This window comes from Anguilla anguilla, chromosome 12, assembly GCF_013347855.1.
Source record: "Anguilla anguilla isolate fAngAng1 chromosome 12, fAngAng1.pri, whole genome shotgun sequence".
Taxonomy (NCBI): domain Eukaryota; kingdom Metazoa; phylum Chordata; class Actinopteri; order Anguilliformes; family Anguillidae; genus Anguilla; species Anguilla anguilla.
This window is the reverse complement of record NC_049212.1, coordinates 17,961,322-17,977,670: the sequence shown is the minus strand read 5'-3', so window position 1 is coordinate 17,977,670 and position 16,349 is coordinate 17,961,322. Positions and strand designations below refer to the sequence as shown.

The window sequence follows — 16,349 nt, the reverse complement described above, 5'->3', positions numbered from 1 at the left end:
CGCCGCGCTCTTCCCCTCTCTCGCTTCCCCTCTCGCTTGCTCTCCAGTCGCCATGCGAGCCGGATCTTAAGCTTTTTATTTGTCTGGACGGTGCGAAGGTTTCCAGGAACTTTACAGTTCTCCGTGTTCATGTTGTTGCTCTCCCCTCTCTCTCTCTCTCTCTCTCTTCCCCCACCCCCCCTCACTCTGCGTTGATCATGACTATATTTAGTCTGTGCGCTACCTTGCCACCAATGTGGAGGACTTTAATGTCAGCGGAGCTGGAGCGTGTGCAGGGGTGGCCATCACAGGGGGCTCCGCCAGGCGTTAGCTTGGCAAGCGCACCGTCTGCCAGACGGCTTTTACTGCAGAACACTGTCTCCACTGTCTCACAAATGGATGTTCAAGTCAACTTACCATCTGGATTCTGTGCTTGGAAGTGTTTGGATTCTCTGGCTGCTTCCAGAAGAGTATATCAAACCCAGGACAGAGGACCTAAAGCTTCTGTGGGTTTTTAGTCTAGCCGAGCTCATTTATGATGCTTTTTATTTGAATATTAATCTTTATCACATGGCTTATCTGCTGTAAAGGTTTCATTGTGGTCTGCTTCTTGGCTAAATTCATCTTTCAATTGATTAAGCTCAGTTTGATTGTTCTTTTCTCTTGTGAGTTATGATCAATAGTACAATCAAATTGGTTTTATATTTTGACTACTTGAATAATTCATGTAATAGTGAACTTGTATTGTGCTTCCCTCAAGTTGCGCGTTTCCATAAAGCAGATGAGTGATGTCATCCTCAGCCTCATCAACTGAACTGAGCTGGAAGTTGCAGGCAGGCATTGCCTGACCCTAAAGGAGTTTCTCACAGTGAAATGGGAGATCGGTAACCTTTCTCAAGGGTACACCTCCGGTGTCCCCCTAGGAAATCCACCTGCAGTGCTTTGGGTTTCAACACCTGCTTTACGCGGGGTCTATAGGGTCAGAGTTGAGAGGGGTTCCTGGCATCTCGGTACTGTTCCTTATCTGTCAGTGCCTCCTTAGGGCTGGATATTGTTCAAAAATGTAATACCATTTCCTGAATGCCACTACTTGGTTGTTTTTTTTTTTGTCATATTGCTTTTAAATAATGCATACCCGATGTGCCATGTGAGCAAAAAGTTAGACAGCCAATCGCCAGCTTAGTGGAACGAGCATGCTTATTGGCTCTCTGAGGCCAAGATGAACTAATTAAAAATAAAATTGGTATCAGCTTAGTACCAAATGGCACGACTTTCTTGATGCTGTCAAAGCTATTTTGTCGGTACCATGAAAGTTTCAAATTTTCTCACCTAAGAATGTGTAGTTCTGTATACAAATGAATAAATCTGACATTTAAAAAATTTTCCTTTCCACTGAATTAGAGGTGAGCTTGATTTCCGACGTCTTAAATGTCAGAATTTCTGCATGATCCCACAAAGGGTATTCAGTTTGCTGCCAGGGACAGTTCTTTTTTTAATGGGGACTTTTAATAGTTCTGAGGATTTCACTTGAAATACGCAGCTTTGCTTGATATTAAACAAGCAGTCTTCGGATGGCATTTTTACTAGGGGTGAGGATCAGGGCCTACAGTTATAATTTCGCAATGGAGTTGTATTTTAATGTCTGAAGTCTGGCTTGGCCTCTCCACCCATAACTCGGCCATGAATATTGCAGCCTTTACCACTTTGCTTGGCTCAGTCCACAGACTGTAGGGAAAAACAAGGACAAACTGACTGTGACTTCTCCCATTGACTTTCCCATTTTGAACCATTTTGAATCTGCCGAAGTACAGTTTTGAGAACATTGTTCATTTTAAATGGTTATGCAATACACTTGCCAATAATAAACTGGTAGTTGGCTGCATACGGAACTGAAGTGCCACATATTGACTGGGAATGCAAGTTTAAACTCTTGCCTGTTTCAGTGTTGGGGCAGCAGGCTTGTCCTAAATGACGATGAGCTGTAACGCACGTCTTTATTCTGCAGTCCGCCAGAACGCCGTAGCTGAACACTGGCTTTGTGAGACTGTGTTCACTCACTCTGCCTGTCCCCCGCCCACAGCAGGAGCGTACTATCCGGCCCAGCCGCAGTACCCCCCCTCGGTGCCGGCCCCGTCCGTCATGATGAACCCCCAGCAGCAGCAGCAGCCCCCCCCTCAGCAGCAGCAGATCCCACCCAAACGGGAGCGAAAACAGGTACTGCCCCCAGGTTCCTCCAAGGTTTGTGCTTGGTATTTACATATCTTTTTGAAGAATTTAAAAAAATAAACCTGTGACCGTTTAAGATTTAAGAGTGTTTAATTCTCCATTTGTTTGACTCAGATTGGCTTTAGCTTCATTTTGCATGGCCTGTCATGATATAGACAGAATCATTTTAACTCCCATGATCTCATGTGTCTGTTTAATGATGGAAGCTTACTATTCAGCCTTAGAGGCTATAGTTATTTACTTTGTCATTTTAATGTTATGAAAATGTCTTTCCTTTAGTAAATTGCTGTTTAGTACAGTAGGAGAGTAACTGATGAACTTAGCTGTTGCATTAACCTGAGCATGTTTCTTTTTTGATTCAGTTAGAAGTTTGCTCACTGATGAGAAATGCATGTTTTCTGTTTGTGCTGAAATACTGTTATACATGTTGAGTTTTTAAACAGATGCTCATATGTACATTGTTTATTGATGCTAACTGCTTTTGTCCTTTAAGCTTAGAATCAGGTCCTCCACTCAAGTCGGTAATGTTGGCTAAGCCTACACAGCCTGCCGGCACTTTTCATTGGAATGTATGTAGAAGTGCAAAATGCTGTTTGAAAGCATTTTTTCCATTTTTATTAAGTTTTAACCAGTGATTGTTAAAAGATGGTCAGAATCGCACTATAGGACATCTTGCGAGCATATGGGATTGTAGTCTGAACCGCGTGATTCCGGCGTTCAGGCGTTGAGTAAAAAGTGAACATCTGAAGCAGCTTGGAGATGGAGGTCCTTTGTATTCCTGGAACTGCAGCTCTCCAGTGTTGGACTCTCCTTCTCTGATTGTTTATCCCACTTTGAGACCGTGCTCCCAGGGGTCTCGGGGTCATGCTTCATTTTGACTCGTTCTTTCGTGTTTCTGTACCGGTGGTATTGTCGCACTTGCCTGTAGAAAGGAGGACATTTTCTGAGGCCGATGCTGTTATGGGGGCTTTGCACTGTGAAGTGAACCCCTGCAGTTAGCGCCCAGTGGATCTGTGTGTGGCTGCCTTGACTGATCAAGCTGCACTACATTCTGTGGTGAACTCCAGCGGTGTAGCCGTGCTGCACTCTATGGTTGATTTGACTGGTCTAGCTCTGTTGCAATCAGTGGTTGATTGGACTGGTCTAGCTGTGCTGCACTCTATGGTCGATAAGACTGGCCTAGCTTCGCCGAGCACTGTGGTTGACTTGGCTGCTTTTATCAGTGTGGGAGTGCAGAGCTGGCTGTGTCTAGCTGGGCGGACTTTGGACAGGGGAGCATTTCTGCCGTGTGCTCAAGGTCCTGCGCTCAGAGACTGCGGCTCCACGGCTCGCTGGAGAGCTGGCCACGAGGATGAGAGTTAGGGCCCCGGGCACCCCAGAGCAAAGGACCCAGGAGTGAGAGAGTGAGTGCAGAGACGCCTGCTCCTCTTCCCCGGGGGGAGGGCAGGATGTGCGGGGGGTGGGGAGGGCGTCTGCCGCGGGAGGCGGAAACGTTCAGTGCCGCGTAAACGCGAGCGCCTAGCGCAGACCGCGACGCAGCGAGCTGTCCCGTGAGTTACGGTCTCTGCTTTGTGATGGGAAAACGCAGCTTCTCTTTCATAGCGTTTTGTGTGTCTCCTGTATTCACACGGCTCGTCTCTCTGGCTGTGCGGCTCTGGCAGTCTGCCGGGTGTCGGGGGAGGGGGAGGGGGGGGTGGGATTGAAGGGGAGGGGGGGGGGGGGATTGAAGGACATGTCAGCACACAGCGCTGCTCCACGTGGCTCTGAGATCCAGCCCGGCTCCTCCCCCGGTGGATCCCGGAAGCCCGGCAGCCTCCATTCAACTGCCGCTGTGGCAGCCTCCCCCCTTCCCTCTGAGGCCCAGCCGTAGGGAGGGGGGTGGAGAGAGCTCGCAGGGAGAGAGAGAGAGAGAAGTGGAATAACTCCAGCCCTTCTCTCCCCCTCGCTCGGCCCTCTGTGTGGAGCTGTGTGGAGCGGTGTGGGCGGGGACGTGCATTCCTGTGCTGCCGCTCGGCGAGGCCAGCCGCGCTCCCCCCTCTCTCTCTCTCTCTCTGTGCGCGGGGCGAGAGGCCCAGCCCGGCCGCGCTCAGCCCCGGCAGCGCTTCACAGAGCGTCCGCCGCTCCAGCAGAGGCCCGTCGGCTTGCAGCCGGCCCCCCGGCCCCAGGATGAGAGGGGCCTGCTAGCCCGCGGGGCCTCCCGCCCGGGGCGGCGCGCCATCGCTGAGGCAGGTAACGGGGGGAGGGGGGGCGGAGCTGCGCGAGGTCGTGTGGGGGGAGCACGTGCCCGTCTCTCGGGCCGCTCCTGGAACGCTCGGTAAGCACGGCGTTATCAGCCCGCCGGGAACAGAGTGTGCCGATCAGGACCGGTGTCCGCTCGGGCCCGCTAGCTCTGCTTATGGGCGGCTCGCTGGGCAGGCCCGCCGGCGGCTCGCTCCAGGCGACAAGCCCGCCGGCGGCTCGCTCCAGGCGGCAGGCTGGCTCTTTCTCCCCGCGGTGACGGCAGCTGCGTCTCTCCAGGCTGAAGCGGAGTTGGCGGTGGCGCTGCTACGCGGCTGCTCTCGGTCTTGCAGTCTCGGTGTTTGTGTGACTGAGTGAAGGAATCCTGTCGCTGGCGAGCGTGGCGGTTCCATTACTCGCCGTCTGAGTCACCGACAGCAGGCCAGCGCTTCCTGACGGGTTTAGTTCATTTTGAATCGAGCGAACTGTAGAGCGCTTGCGTCACAGGAAGCCGCTCTGTTTGTAACGGCTCTCCTGTCAGTCTGTCTCCCCTTCTCTATTTTGGGAAGGCCGGTGAGGAGAGGGTACCTCTCCCTGCTTTGGGCAGGCGCTGCTGTCTTTGTCCCCCCCCCAGGGTGCCGTGCCATTGTAGCGGCTCCCCTGCAGCTGCCCCCCCTGCCCGGGGCTGCTGCCCCATCCTCAGGGTGTTCCCTGAGCAGCTAACCCAACGAGCTGCTTTCGCTCTTTCAGATCAGAATACGAGACCCCAACCAGGGAGGCCGCGACATCACAGAGGAGATCATGTCAGGGGGCAGGACTGCCTCCACCCCGACACCTCCACAGGTGAGCCATTTCCCCACACCCCCCCGTGAGGGTCGGGCGCGGTGGACCCCACACGTCTCTGTGCTCTGCGTTCCTGTGCCCTGCCGCACGAGGGCCTCTCAGAGTGTGGAGAGTGACTCCCGTCTCCCCCCCAGTCTGCCATGCAGGGCGTGGACGGAGGCGGCCTCGCCCAGGCCAACGGTGAGAACGTGACACCTGCCGCGTTGCCCGTCGGACAAGGTGAGTCAGGCCACCTGGACTCTCCTGTTTCTCCCTTTAACTTTCCGCGTTAGCCCCGCCCTCTGACAGAAGTGAAAGTGAGGAAGTAAGAGCACTTGAGTCATGCCATGTTGGCACACTGAGGCCAGGGCTGCTCCTCCTAAGGCTTCCCGTCTGTGTGAAGCTGTGGGTGGATGCGGGACCACACCATCATAATGTCCGTTAACAGATGATCGGTTGCTGGTGTTAGAGTGGGGCTGTGTGTCCTCACACTCCGTCTCGTTTGCAGATGACAGAGCGAAGCCCCCGGCCCCTGCCCCCACTCCCCCCCCTTGCAAGCCTTTGGAGGTGAACCCTAAAGAGGCCCCTGCAGGCGAAAGCAAGCCTGACACGGACACTAGGGTGGCCCCCCTGATGGAGGTGCCCATTCCCCCCGGGGAGTCTCCCGTCAACACTAACGCCTCGCCCACACCCCCGCCGGACGTCCCCATCAGCGACATCGTGGACTCCCCCACGGGACCCCCGGCCGCTGCCCCGACCGTCACGGCGCCCCAGGACGCCGCCCCCGTCCCCCCGACGACGGCGGAGCAGCCCCCGTCCCCCGAGCCTGAGAAGAAAGAAGAGGAGGAGGAAGAGGAAGTGAGGGAGGAGGAAGAGAAGAAAGAGGAAGCGGAGGAGGAGAAGGAGCAGGCCGTCGAACCCGAGCCTGTCCCCATGCCTTCCTCCCCCGTCCCCCCCTCTGCCCCGTCCCCTACCCCTACCCCTGCCCCTGACACTGCTGCCCCTGCACCTGACACTGCTGCCACGCCCAGCGCTCCGCCCAGCGCTCCGCCCAGCGCTCCGCCCGCCGCCGCTAACGGACTGGGCGCCGAGCCTCTGACTGAAGAGCGGGCCGAGAGCCCGCCCCCTGAACCCGAGGCCCCCGAGGAGCCGCCCGTCAGCCCCGTCACCCCAATCACCCCCATCACCCAGCCCGAGGAGCTGCTGCTCTCCAACGGCCTGGCGGCCCCAGGGGCCCCGGACCCCGACGAGGCGTCCGAGGAGCCGCCCGAGTGCGACATCAGCCCCATCGCCGAGCCCGAGGTCGCCCCGCTGGCGGAAGCCCCGCCCGCGCTCGCCGCGACGCCCGCGGCCCCCGCCCCCGCCGCCACGACCCCGCCCCCTCCCGCTGAGGAGAGGGAGGACACGCCCCCTCCGCAGGCCGCCGCCGCCGCAGAGGAGATCTCTATGCAAGGTGAGCGCCGCGCCCGTCCCCTCGTCCCCTCTCTCCGCTCCGGTGATGAGCTCCTGTTTGTGCCACGTGTCTGGGCCACTGATCCACAGTGATGGGAATGAGGGACTGAGGAGCAGCAAGCGGAGGGTCAGCCTGCCCCTCGCTGTGCACTGTTCTAAATGAGCTGCTCTCTCGCCTGCCCTCCAGCTGCTGTCTCTGTGCCAAAGAAGAAGAGAAAAATGAAGGAACTGAACAAAAAGGAGGCTGTGGGAGACATCTTGGATGCCTTTAAAGAGGTTTGTGCGTGTGTGTCTGTGTGAACTGCAGCTCATTGCCTGCATTCTGTCCTGTTGATGTCTGTAGGTGGCTTTCTCCTTGCTGGATCGCAGTGGCAGTGTTGTGTGTATGACTGCTGTCAGGCAGACGTGTCAGTTTGAGCAGCCGAAGGCATTTCCCAGATCAGCGCTAAAGCTGCCTCGCTAGTGTCAGCAGCTGCTCATTATCCTGCCAATATCAATCACAGAGCACCCTAATTAACCAGCTTTGTTGCACATTAATGACACTTTTCCACTGTTGGTAAAAAAATTAGCATTCAAATGAATGATCTTGCTAGGTTTGTGCTCCTGTTTCTCTGATTTTGATGGGTCCTACAGGAAAGAAGTTCATAATGAATTAATTACGAGGATTTTTTTATCATTGCTTAAAGCAGTTCAGTGCAAATGGCTGCTTACATTGGATGGCCCTTTAGTTAAGATTATTCTCATAGAATAAAATTCCAACCATAATATTCATAAATATTCTTTTATATTTCTGAAATCTGTGTAGTACCACGTTCAGATTAAACCGTATTGGAAAATGAGACCTCCCCCACCGTTTCTAGCTGATGTAAATGCCTGTGGAATTCATGGGGAAAGTTGAGCCCTTCTCCCGCAGGTTTAACGCCGCTCTGCACTCTCGGTGTCGGTGCTTTCCGCAGGAGCAGGTGGTGGAGAGCCCCCCGGAGCCGGAGCAGGCCCAGTCCGCCCCCGCCCTCCCCGCCCCCGCTGCCGCGGAGGAGGTGGACGAGACCTGGGAGGAGAAGGAGGACAAGCTCGACGCCGAGAACATCGAACCAGAGGCCGTCAAACCCGGAGACCAGAAGTATCAGTACAAAGAAGGTGCTTTCATTTCGCCTGTCCCTGCTTTTACTGCTTTGATGAGCTCCTCTGGCCCCCACCCTTAGGTTATTGCAGTGCCTCTCTACCTGCCCTCCGCACACGTGCGTTTCCCTCACCCCACCCTTAGCCTGCCGCCATCATAGACTCCGCCCTTAGCTCCTCTCCTGCTCTGTTTCTCCATTGAAATTGTTGTTGGCACAACTGTTTTTTCTTTGTTTTGTAGTTTTGTTTGTACCACAGCCTTACCTCTCTACGCTGCTTTTGTCTCTATTACAGAGCAATGGAAGCCCATCAACCCCGAAGAGAAGAAGAAATACGACCGCGAGTTCCTGCTGGGCTTCCAGTTCATCAGTGCCAGCATGCATAAACCCGAGGGACTGCCGCACATCACCGAAGTGGTGCTGGATAAGGTAGAGTTGCCTGCCTCCTGGTGGACTGGAGGACCTACCAAATCCATGGTTATTTCAGTGGCTGAGCTCGTTGCTGACTCTTCTCTTTTTTCCCCCCTCCTCTGAAGGCGAACAAGACCCCGCTGCGCCCCCTGGACCCCAGCCGCCTTACAGGCATGAACTGCGGGCCAGACTTCACTCCCTCTTTCGCCAATTTGGGGAGACAGCCCATGGGTGGCCGAGGACCGGTGAGGCACTGTTAATGATCCCATTAACCTGGGTGGCATGTGAGGCGCAGTGTGTACCCCAGCACTGTTCCACCTTGGTATTTTATCAAAGCACTCTGAAGACTCAGGCAGTCTTCATCAGGCAGAGCTGCCTGTGTGTGGCTGTTGGCATTTAGGACGAATTGGAGATGGTGTGCCATGGTACAGGAAGAAATTCTAGTCATGCATATAGTTACTGCAGTATTACAAAATATACCTTGTGGCATATAGTTGGTCTTAAAGTTAAGGGATAATAAGTTGAGTGTATCGTGCTTAATGTGGATATGATGATGTAATGGTGAGTGTGTTGAATAGGGGATCTTACCACCATCTTCCTCCTCCTCTTCCTCTCCAGCCCTCTGGAATGGGCGGCCCCCGCCGCTCCCAGCAGGGCCAGCGCAAGGAGCCGCGCAAGATCATCGCCAGCGTCTCGCTCACCGAGGACGTGAAGCTCAACAAGGCCGAGAAGGCCTGGAAGCCGTCGGCCAAGAAGCCGGTGGCCAAAGAGAAGACCGAGGAGGACCCCGAGATCGTCAAGACCCAGGACCTGTTCCGCCGCGTGCGGAGCATCCTCAACAAGCTCACGCCCCAGATGTTCCAGCAGCTCATGAAGCAGGTGACGGAGCTGACCATCGACACGGAGGAGCGGCTCAAGGGCGTCATCGACCTGATCTTCGAGAAGGCCATCTCCGAGCCCAACTTCTCCGTCGCCTACGCCAACATGTGCCGCTGCCTTATGGGGGTGAGTGTCCCCGTCCGTCCGTCCGCCCGCCCGCCCCTGTCCGCGATCGCGCTCCGGTGATGACCTCCTGTTTGTGCCACGTGTCTGGGCCACTGATCCACAGTGATGGGAATGAAGTTGAGTGACTAATGGTGGTGATTGGCCATTTTGGCTCTTCCAGACGCTCTTTAAACAGTGTAGCCAAACTGCTTTTAGTAGCCTACAGCAGGAAAATCAGTGCTTAGCGTGTATGAATGCCACGGGGCTAACTAGCCTGTATGTGAAACAAACGCGTAATTTCAGGGAGACACACCTATTCTGAGGGATTTTCCTCTGCTTTCAATTTCTCAGTCACCAGAGGCTTAACAGTTTTGGTCCAGACACGTTGTCTGGCCTGATGTGTAGTTAAGTGAAGAGGTTTCTTTGGTAGTCAGTGGGGGATCCAAACTGTTTTCGACCATCGCACCTTACATCTTTAACTCCCCCCCCTCAGCTCAAAGTCCCCACCACCGACAAGCCGGGAGTCACTGTGAATTTCCGCAAGCTGCTGCTGAACCGCTGCCAGAAGGAGTTTGAGAAGGACAAGGACGACGACGAGATCTTCGAGAAGAAGCAGAAGGAGCTGGACGCTGCTGCTGTGGTAACCATCCGCTTAAACACAAAGTCGTCTTTGAACGCTTGCTGTTGCGAGCAGTTAGGCTGTAGTGGTTTGGGGAGGAAATTTGCTTAGGAATATTAGATTATCATGACTCAACACAGGAATCTGGGTGTGTTTGGATGGGCACGCCAAGAATGAAGTGGACTGTCACCACAGTGTCCACAATTTTGTGTGTTGAATTTCATTATAGCTTTGCTTTATAAATGATCATAAAAACTTCAAGGATTCCTTTTATTTTTCCCATGGGTGGCCTAGAATTATTCGAGCAGTGATGAATAGTGTGTGAGTGATATAGGATTGAACGGTGCTAGCAGGTACATTTCATGATTCTCCCCATTTATTAGTCATGATTGGTTTTAAGAGCTGCCTTGAGCCCAACTAACGTGTCCTCTGGCCTGGGCTCCAGGAGGAGGAGAAGCAGCGCCTCAAGGAGGAGCTGGACGATTCCAAGGACAAGGCCCGGCGGCGGTCTCTGGGCAACATCAAGTTCATCGGCGAGCTCTTCAAGCTGAAGATGCTGACGGAGGCCATCATGCACGACTGCATCGTCAAACTGCTGAAGAACCACGACGAGGAGTCGCTGGAGTGCCTCTGCCGCCTGCTGTCCACCATCGGGAAGGACTTGGACTTTGAGAAAGCCAAGGTACTGCAGCGGCCGCATCGCGCCGTCGCCGCCACGCTCGCGCTCTTCCTCGCGTGCGCACGCCCGCTCACGTGCACAGACTCGCGCACGAGCGCGTCGCGTTCACAAACGCAACTCAAACTCTTCCCACCTCTCACAGCCTCGCATGGACCAGTACTTCCACCAGATGGAGAAGATAATCAAGGAGAGGAAGACCTCGTCTCGAATCCGTTTCATGCTCCAGGACGTGCTGGACCTCCGACGGGTAAGGGCCCTCCCTGCTGACCTACGCTGTCACCCCTGAAGCTGTGACGTTGCAACGTTTTCATTTCCTGGTTCTGAACTGGTCGAACTTCATATTTCACCTGCAACGACGCGCTACGTTGAAACATAGCAAGTGATCAAATATCCCATTTTTCTGAAGTTTGACTCCGGCTTATGAATCTCACTGGTTAATCATGTATGTCTTTAAGTAGTGTGGCTGTGTGCCCCAATGTACGTCTACCTCCCAAAAGTTCCCCTATCGCACCAAAAAATGCTTGGTAACGAGGCTATACAATTACCCTTAAATCATCACTCTCAGACTTCTGCAGTGAGTGGGAGCCCTGAAATGTCCGTGGGGGAGGTATTTGGGTCATTTCAAATGTTATGTATTTTCCAGTTAAGCTTTAACAGAAAAAGTTGGATTAAGTACTTCAAACGCGCTCGCTCTATCTTGTCCTTGAGAGTGGACTACTTTGGCCTGCTTTATCAACAGCCCGGCCTTGACAGTGCTGTAGCCTTGTGGGCTCACCTGAATAGAAAAGGGTAAGCAAACACTTGGGAGCCCCTTCGATAGTCCAATGTCCCTGCCAGCACGCACAGCACAATGACTCGCCACACAAAGATGACTAGAGGAGTGACCCTTAACTCTGAGGTAACCTGCTAACTTTAAGGACATGCTAAAGCTTGCCTCTCCCTCTCAGTGCAATATGTGTGTGTGTTATTTTATTCATTGTGCGTTTTCTGTAAAACTTTCATAGGTCTCCATTTAGTACTGGAGAGTAAAGGTGACCTTTGTTACCAAGTTACAGTCCAGGTGTACACTCTTTGTTTGGAAGCTGGTTTTGTTAGCAGGTGTTCAGTAGATGTTGGCATGGAAACATCTTCAGGATGTTTTCAGTCCCTGGATATTTGTGTCTGTGACAGTCAATCCTGGATCGGTTTATTCGACCCATTTTCAAACCAAACTCATCTGAGAAAGTCTAGTGTCAGTGTTCGGGCTGCGATCTGCAGATCAGAGGGGCAGCTCAGCTGGAAAAGCAAACCGTAGGCGGTTAAGATGAGGCTTTTCAGACCCATGAACAGCTTCTGCTCCGGGGCGCTGTTTCGAGGCGGAGTCTCGGAGGCGGAGCGCTGCCTGCGTTTCCCTCCCCCCCCCGTCCTCCCCCGGCTCCAACAGACACCCAGGAGTTACTGGAAACTCCTGCCGTTTCAGTTTCGTTTCTCCAGCAAGGCTGTGGGAGGGGTCAGAACTGTCACAGTGGCGTACTGGGGTTTTTTTCTTTGTTTATTTAATAAAACAAGGGGATTGACTGGTTAATCAAGTGGTGCAGCTCCAGTCCTTGTTTTTGTTCCAACCAGTTATCTTAGTTTCTGTTTTCTGACCACTCTATAATTCCTGTACTTGAGCATAGTAAAATCTTTTCTTAGGATACAATTGCTGTCTACTGCTGTAGCTGGTGCTTATACAAATTGCAGATCAAGATATGATTGAGCTAATGAAATAATTCAGTTCAGAAGTTGGCATAAAAATCCTGAAACGGATCGGTCCTGTATAGCCGGATAGAACCATACCTGTCTTCCCAAAGAGCCCTGCAGACGTGTCTAATGGCCCTCTTCCCCTTTCAGAACACCTGGGTCCCCAGGAGGGGAGACCAGGGGCCCAAGACAATCGACCAGATCCACAAAGAGGCGGAGCTGGAGGAGCACCGGGAGCAGATCAAGGTGCAGCAGCAGCTCCTGTCCAAGAAGGACACGCGGGGCAGCGGCGGCAGCGGCAGCAGCGGGGCCGGGGGCCGCAGCGGCGGGCCCCCCCACCCCGCCGGGAGCCGCATCAGCGTCCCCCAGGACGAGGGCTGGAACACCGTCCCCATCTCCACGAAAAACCGCCCCATCGACACCAGCCGGCTGAGCAAGATCACCAAGGTGAGCGGCGTGGGGTGCGGGAGGCGGAGCTGAGATTTACAGGACGACTGCTTTGCAGTGTTGCAGATGCCAGTCAGGAAAAATGGTGGATGTGTCTGCTTGTGCGTGGTCTCTTACCGCTGTTTTCACCTCTCTCCCCCTCTCTAGCCTGGTGCGCTGGACTTCAACAATCAGCTCCTTGCCCCCGGGGGCAAGGGCACGTGGGGCAGCTGGGGCAAAGGCAGCAGCGGAGGTTCGGGCTCCAAGCCCAGTGGAGAACCAGGTAGGTTTCCTTCAGCGTCTGTTTGCTCTTCACTCCTATATTACACACTGAACTGCAGTTCTGTGTTATTTGTCTCTCTTCCACTGGGTGGCACTGTGGAGTTTCTCATGTTGGTTGCCGTGCTTACCAGGCTGCTACTGTACGCTTCAGTAAGATCTGCTAAATTAAGCCCAGTGTCTTTTCCATTCTCAGCCCCTGAGTCGGGACGTCCTGCCACCAGCACCCTGAACCGCTTCTCCGCCCTGCAGCAGTCAGCGTCCTCTGCTTCCGCCCCCCCCTCTGCCGACAGCGACCGGAGGGTCCCGCAGAGGTCAGTCTGACGGGCCCCTCCGTCCCTGTCACTGTGTACCTGTAGCAGAGCTGCGTGTCCCTGCCTTTCGCACGGTCTGACCCCCCCCCCCCCCCCTCGCCCCACAGGAGCAGCTCCAGCCGCGAGCGCAGCGACCGCTTCGAGCGCCCCGAGCGCCTGGACCGGGGCAGCGACCGCTTCGAGCGGCGGGACGAGCGCGCGATGGAGCGGGGCGACCGCAACCGGCCCCCCGTCACCAAGCGGAGCTACAGCCGGGAGACGGAGGAGCGCAGCCGCGAGAGGGACCGCCGCGGCTCGGCCGACCCCGTGCGCCGCGTGTCCAGCATGACCGACGAGCGCGACCGCGGCAGCCGCGAGCGCGAGCGCGACCGCGCCCGGAGCAAGGAGAGCGGTGAGCGTTTCAGCCAGGGCGCCAGGAGGAGGGGAGCGTGGGGATTGGAGACACTGTTGGGACTGGGCAGGGAGACCATAAAATGGCTGCTTGTCATGCTGCATTGTGTAGGCCATGAGCAATAGGTGTTGTGGGATTCCATATGTTAGAGCTCCACGCTGTTTAAGCAATGCTGTCTGTAAATATCTCCATGACAACCTGCCTGTTTTCTCCCTTAGTGAAGCGCGAGGCCACGCCCACTCCCCCACCCACCCAGGCCAAGCCCGCCATGAGCGAGGAAGAGCTGGACAAGAAGTCCACCGCCATCATCGAGGAGTACCTGCACATCAACGACATGAAGGTCAGCACAGCCGGGCTTTTTCAGAATGCCCTTTGGTCAGATGGACCACGGTCACTTATGCTACTAGCAACAAGTTAGCGGGTGTTCATTAGCGCCACGGTTTCGGACGAACGTCCCCAAGTTCCGCCTGGGCGTCGCCCTGGCTGCAGGCTGCTAACGCGGCTGTTCCTCCCACCCACAGGAGGCGCTGCAGTGCGTGCAGGAGATGAACTCGGCGCAGCTGCTCTTCGTGTTCGTGCGGAACGGCATCGAGTCGACGCTGGAGCGCAGCACCATCGCCCGCGAGCACATGGGCATCCTCCTGCACCAGCTGGTGAAGGCGGGCACCCTGCCCACCGAGCAGTACTACAAGGGGTGAGTGCCCGCGTGCTCTGCCCGTAGATCCCCTCCGAAAAGCCGCCAGAGCGGCTCCGCGGCTGACTAAACGGGCCGTCTGTTTTTGGTGTCTGGTGCGCAGTGTTGCCAGATTGGGCGGATTCCCGCACTATTGGGCTACTTTTTAAAATGTTACTGTGCAGGGGAAAATGGCTTTGGGTGGGTTCACCATTTTCAAACCTGGAAGCACTGTGCACACCGAACGCGTGCTCTGTTGTGTGGTCGTCTTTGGCTGCTTTTGTGAATATTTTCATGTGCTCACAGGCTGCAGGAGATCCTGGAGGTGGCGGAGGACATGGCGATAGACATCCCCCACATCTGGCTGTACCTGGCTGAGATCATCAGTCCCATGCTCCACGAAGGAGGCATCCCCATGGGAGAGCTCTTCAAGTGAGTGTACCGCCCAGCTCCGCACACGTGAGACCCAGCCGTTTGAGGGCGACTGGCGGAGGATGAGACTGATAACCCTAACCCCCCCCCTCTTCTTTAGGGAGGTGTCCAAACCACTGGTCCCGCTGGGCAAGGCCGGCGTCCTGCTGGCGGAAATCCTGACCTTACTGTGCAAGGGAATGGTGAGTACGGCCACCCGGCCCCCCACGGTGCCCCTCAGGCCCCCGCAGCGCGGTCACAAGCGCCCAGGGTCGCCGCGGAGACTAACCCCACACTCCCGTCCCACAGAGCCATAAGAAGGCCGGGGTGCTGTGGAGAGAGGCCGGCCTCAGCTGGAAGGACTTCCTGCCCGAGGACGAGGACGTTAACAAGTTTGTGACTGAGAATGTGAGCACGTGCACGGGGGACTGGAGAAATGAGCTGTGGGAGAGGGAGTGGATTGGGGAAAAGCTTGACTGAAGTACTCTATGTATTGTGGTTGAAAAGGCTGTGTACATTGTAAGATATGAAAGTGGCACTAGATGGGAAATGCTTGCTAAAATGGTTTCAGACTAGCTTGAGGTGAGGCAGTGGTGTGGGGAATGGGTTTACTGGGTTTGAAGCGTGTGGAGAACTGACTGGAGGTGTATGCCATGCAGAAAGTGGAGTTCACACTGGGAGATGATTCTGAGAAGACCAGCAAGCAGGAGCTGTCTTCTGAGGAACTGTGCAGACACATGGACAAGCTGATCCAGGAAAAGGCCGACAACCAGAGGATCTACGATTGGGTGGAGGTAGGAGAGCGTCTCCTACTGGCTGCCACTCAACCTTCTTCCCCATGCCCCCTCTGACTTTCACTTCCCCTTCCTCCAAAGCCGCCTCTTCAGTCACTGACCCCCCCCCCCCCCCCCCCGACACACTTCCCCTCCCTCTGTCCTTTTTCTCTGCTCCATACTGACACTTGCGCAACTTGACCTTTGGCTATTCCTATGACTGCTCCAGTAATCTGCAGCGTTAGCGTTTCGGCTGCTGACCTTTGACCTGTGCCCTTTTCCCACTTGTAGGCAAACCTGGACGAGCAGCAGACTTCTTCCAACATGTTCGTACGGGCAGTGATGACCTCCGTGTGTGTCTCCGCCATTATCTGTGAGTATGCTGCCTCCAATGCCCAATAGAGTGACACTGAGGGATTCAGTACACACCAAACAGCCAATCAGAGAACTCCCTTTACCTCTCAGTATGAAAGCTTTGAAGTTAAATTTGCTTAACTGAACTCCAGCATCCTAATGCTGCATGAATCTTCTAGAGTGGAACGATATATAACTAAAGTAATTACGGAGGCACTGATTAGTTGGTTTAGGTGAGTTCTTGCCTGCATATGAGCAATGTCTTTGTCTGCGGTAGCTGTAAGGTATAATCCTCCTGTCCCTCGTGCAGATGAGAACCCATGCAAAGTGGATGCAGAGCAGATCACGCTGAGAGCCAAGCTGCTGCAGAAGTACCTGACGGACGAGCAGAAGGAGCTGCAGGCCCTGTACGCCCTCCAGGCCCTCATGGTTAAGATGGAGCAGCCGGCCAGTAAGTGCGGAGGGACAGGGGCGCTGGGGAGGGGGGGGGGGGGGGGGA

At 54.9% G+C, this 16,349-nt stretch overlaps 1 protein-coding gene and 2 non-coding genes across 19 annotated transcripts in view; all 3 read left to right on the top strand.

Moving 5' to 3' along the window:
• LOC118209397 (eukaryotic translation initiation factor 4 gamma 1-like) overlaps nt 1-16,349 on the top strand; it is a 43,495-nt gene that overhangs the window by 24,719 nt on the left and 2,427 nt on the right. For 8 of the 17 annotated variants that reach the window (XM_035384651.1, XM_035384650.1, XM_035384664.1 and 5 more), the window contains 24 exons: nt 2,060-2,217; nt 5,173-5,265; nt 5,400-5,484; nt 5,753-6,697; nt 6,884-6,972; nt 7,653-7,833; nt 8,110-8,243; nt 8,351-8,470; nt 8,844-9,230; nt 9,703-9,849; nt 10,274-10,510; nt 10,650-10,754; nt 12,380-12,676; nt 12,824-12,938; nt 13,131-13,248; nt 13,356-13,639; nt 13,858-13,979; nt 14,161-14,333; nt 14,619-14,744; nt 14,845-14,926; nt 15,033-15,131; nt 15,383-15,517; nt 15,788-15,869; nt 16,161-16,301. In XM_035384651.1, coding sequence (XP_035240542.1) covers nt 2,060-2,217; nt 5,173-5,265; nt 5,400-5,484; nt 5,753-6,697; nt 6,884-6,972; nt 7,653-7,833; nt 8,110-8,243; nt 8,351-8,470; nt 8,844-9,230; nt 9,703-9,849; nt 10,274-10,510; nt 10,650-10,754; nt 12,380-12,676; nt 12,824-12,938; nt 13,131-13,248; nt 13,356-13,639; nt 13,858-13,979; nt 14,161-14,333; nt 14,619-14,744; nt 14,845-14,926; nt 15,033-15,131; nt 15,383-15,517; nt 15,788-15,869; nt 16,161-16,301 — 4,455 coding nt within the window. Of the gene's footprint in view, nt 1-2,059; nt 2,218-2,250; nt 3,609-3,932; nt 4,435-5,172; nt 5,266-5,399; nt 5,485-5,752; nt 6,698-6,883; nt 6,973-7,652; nt 7,834-8,109; nt 8,244-8,350; nt 8,471-8,843; nt 9,231-9,702; nt 9,850-10,273; nt 10,511-10,649; nt 10,755-12,379; nt 12,677-12,823; nt 12,939-13,130; nt 13,249-13,355; nt 13,640-13,857; nt 13,980-14,160; nt 14,334-14,618; nt 14,745-14,844; nt 14,927-15,032; nt 15,132-15,382; nt 15,518-15,787; nt 15,870-16,160; nt 16,302-16,349 lie in introns of those variants that run through there. The other 9 variants (XM_035384658.1, XM_035384655.1, XM_035384665.1 and 6 more) reach the window with 6 other exon arrangements.
• On the top strand, nt 6,735-6,810 carry LOC118210473. The gene has a single exon (XR_004761869.1). It is a non-coding gene; the product is annotated as a small nucleolar RNA SNORD66 (small nucleolar RNA).
• LOC118210474 lies at nt 9,282-9,352 on the top strand. Its single transcript, XR_004761870.1, has one exon. It is a non-coding gene; the product is annotated as a small nucleolar RNA SNORD66 (small nucleolar RNA).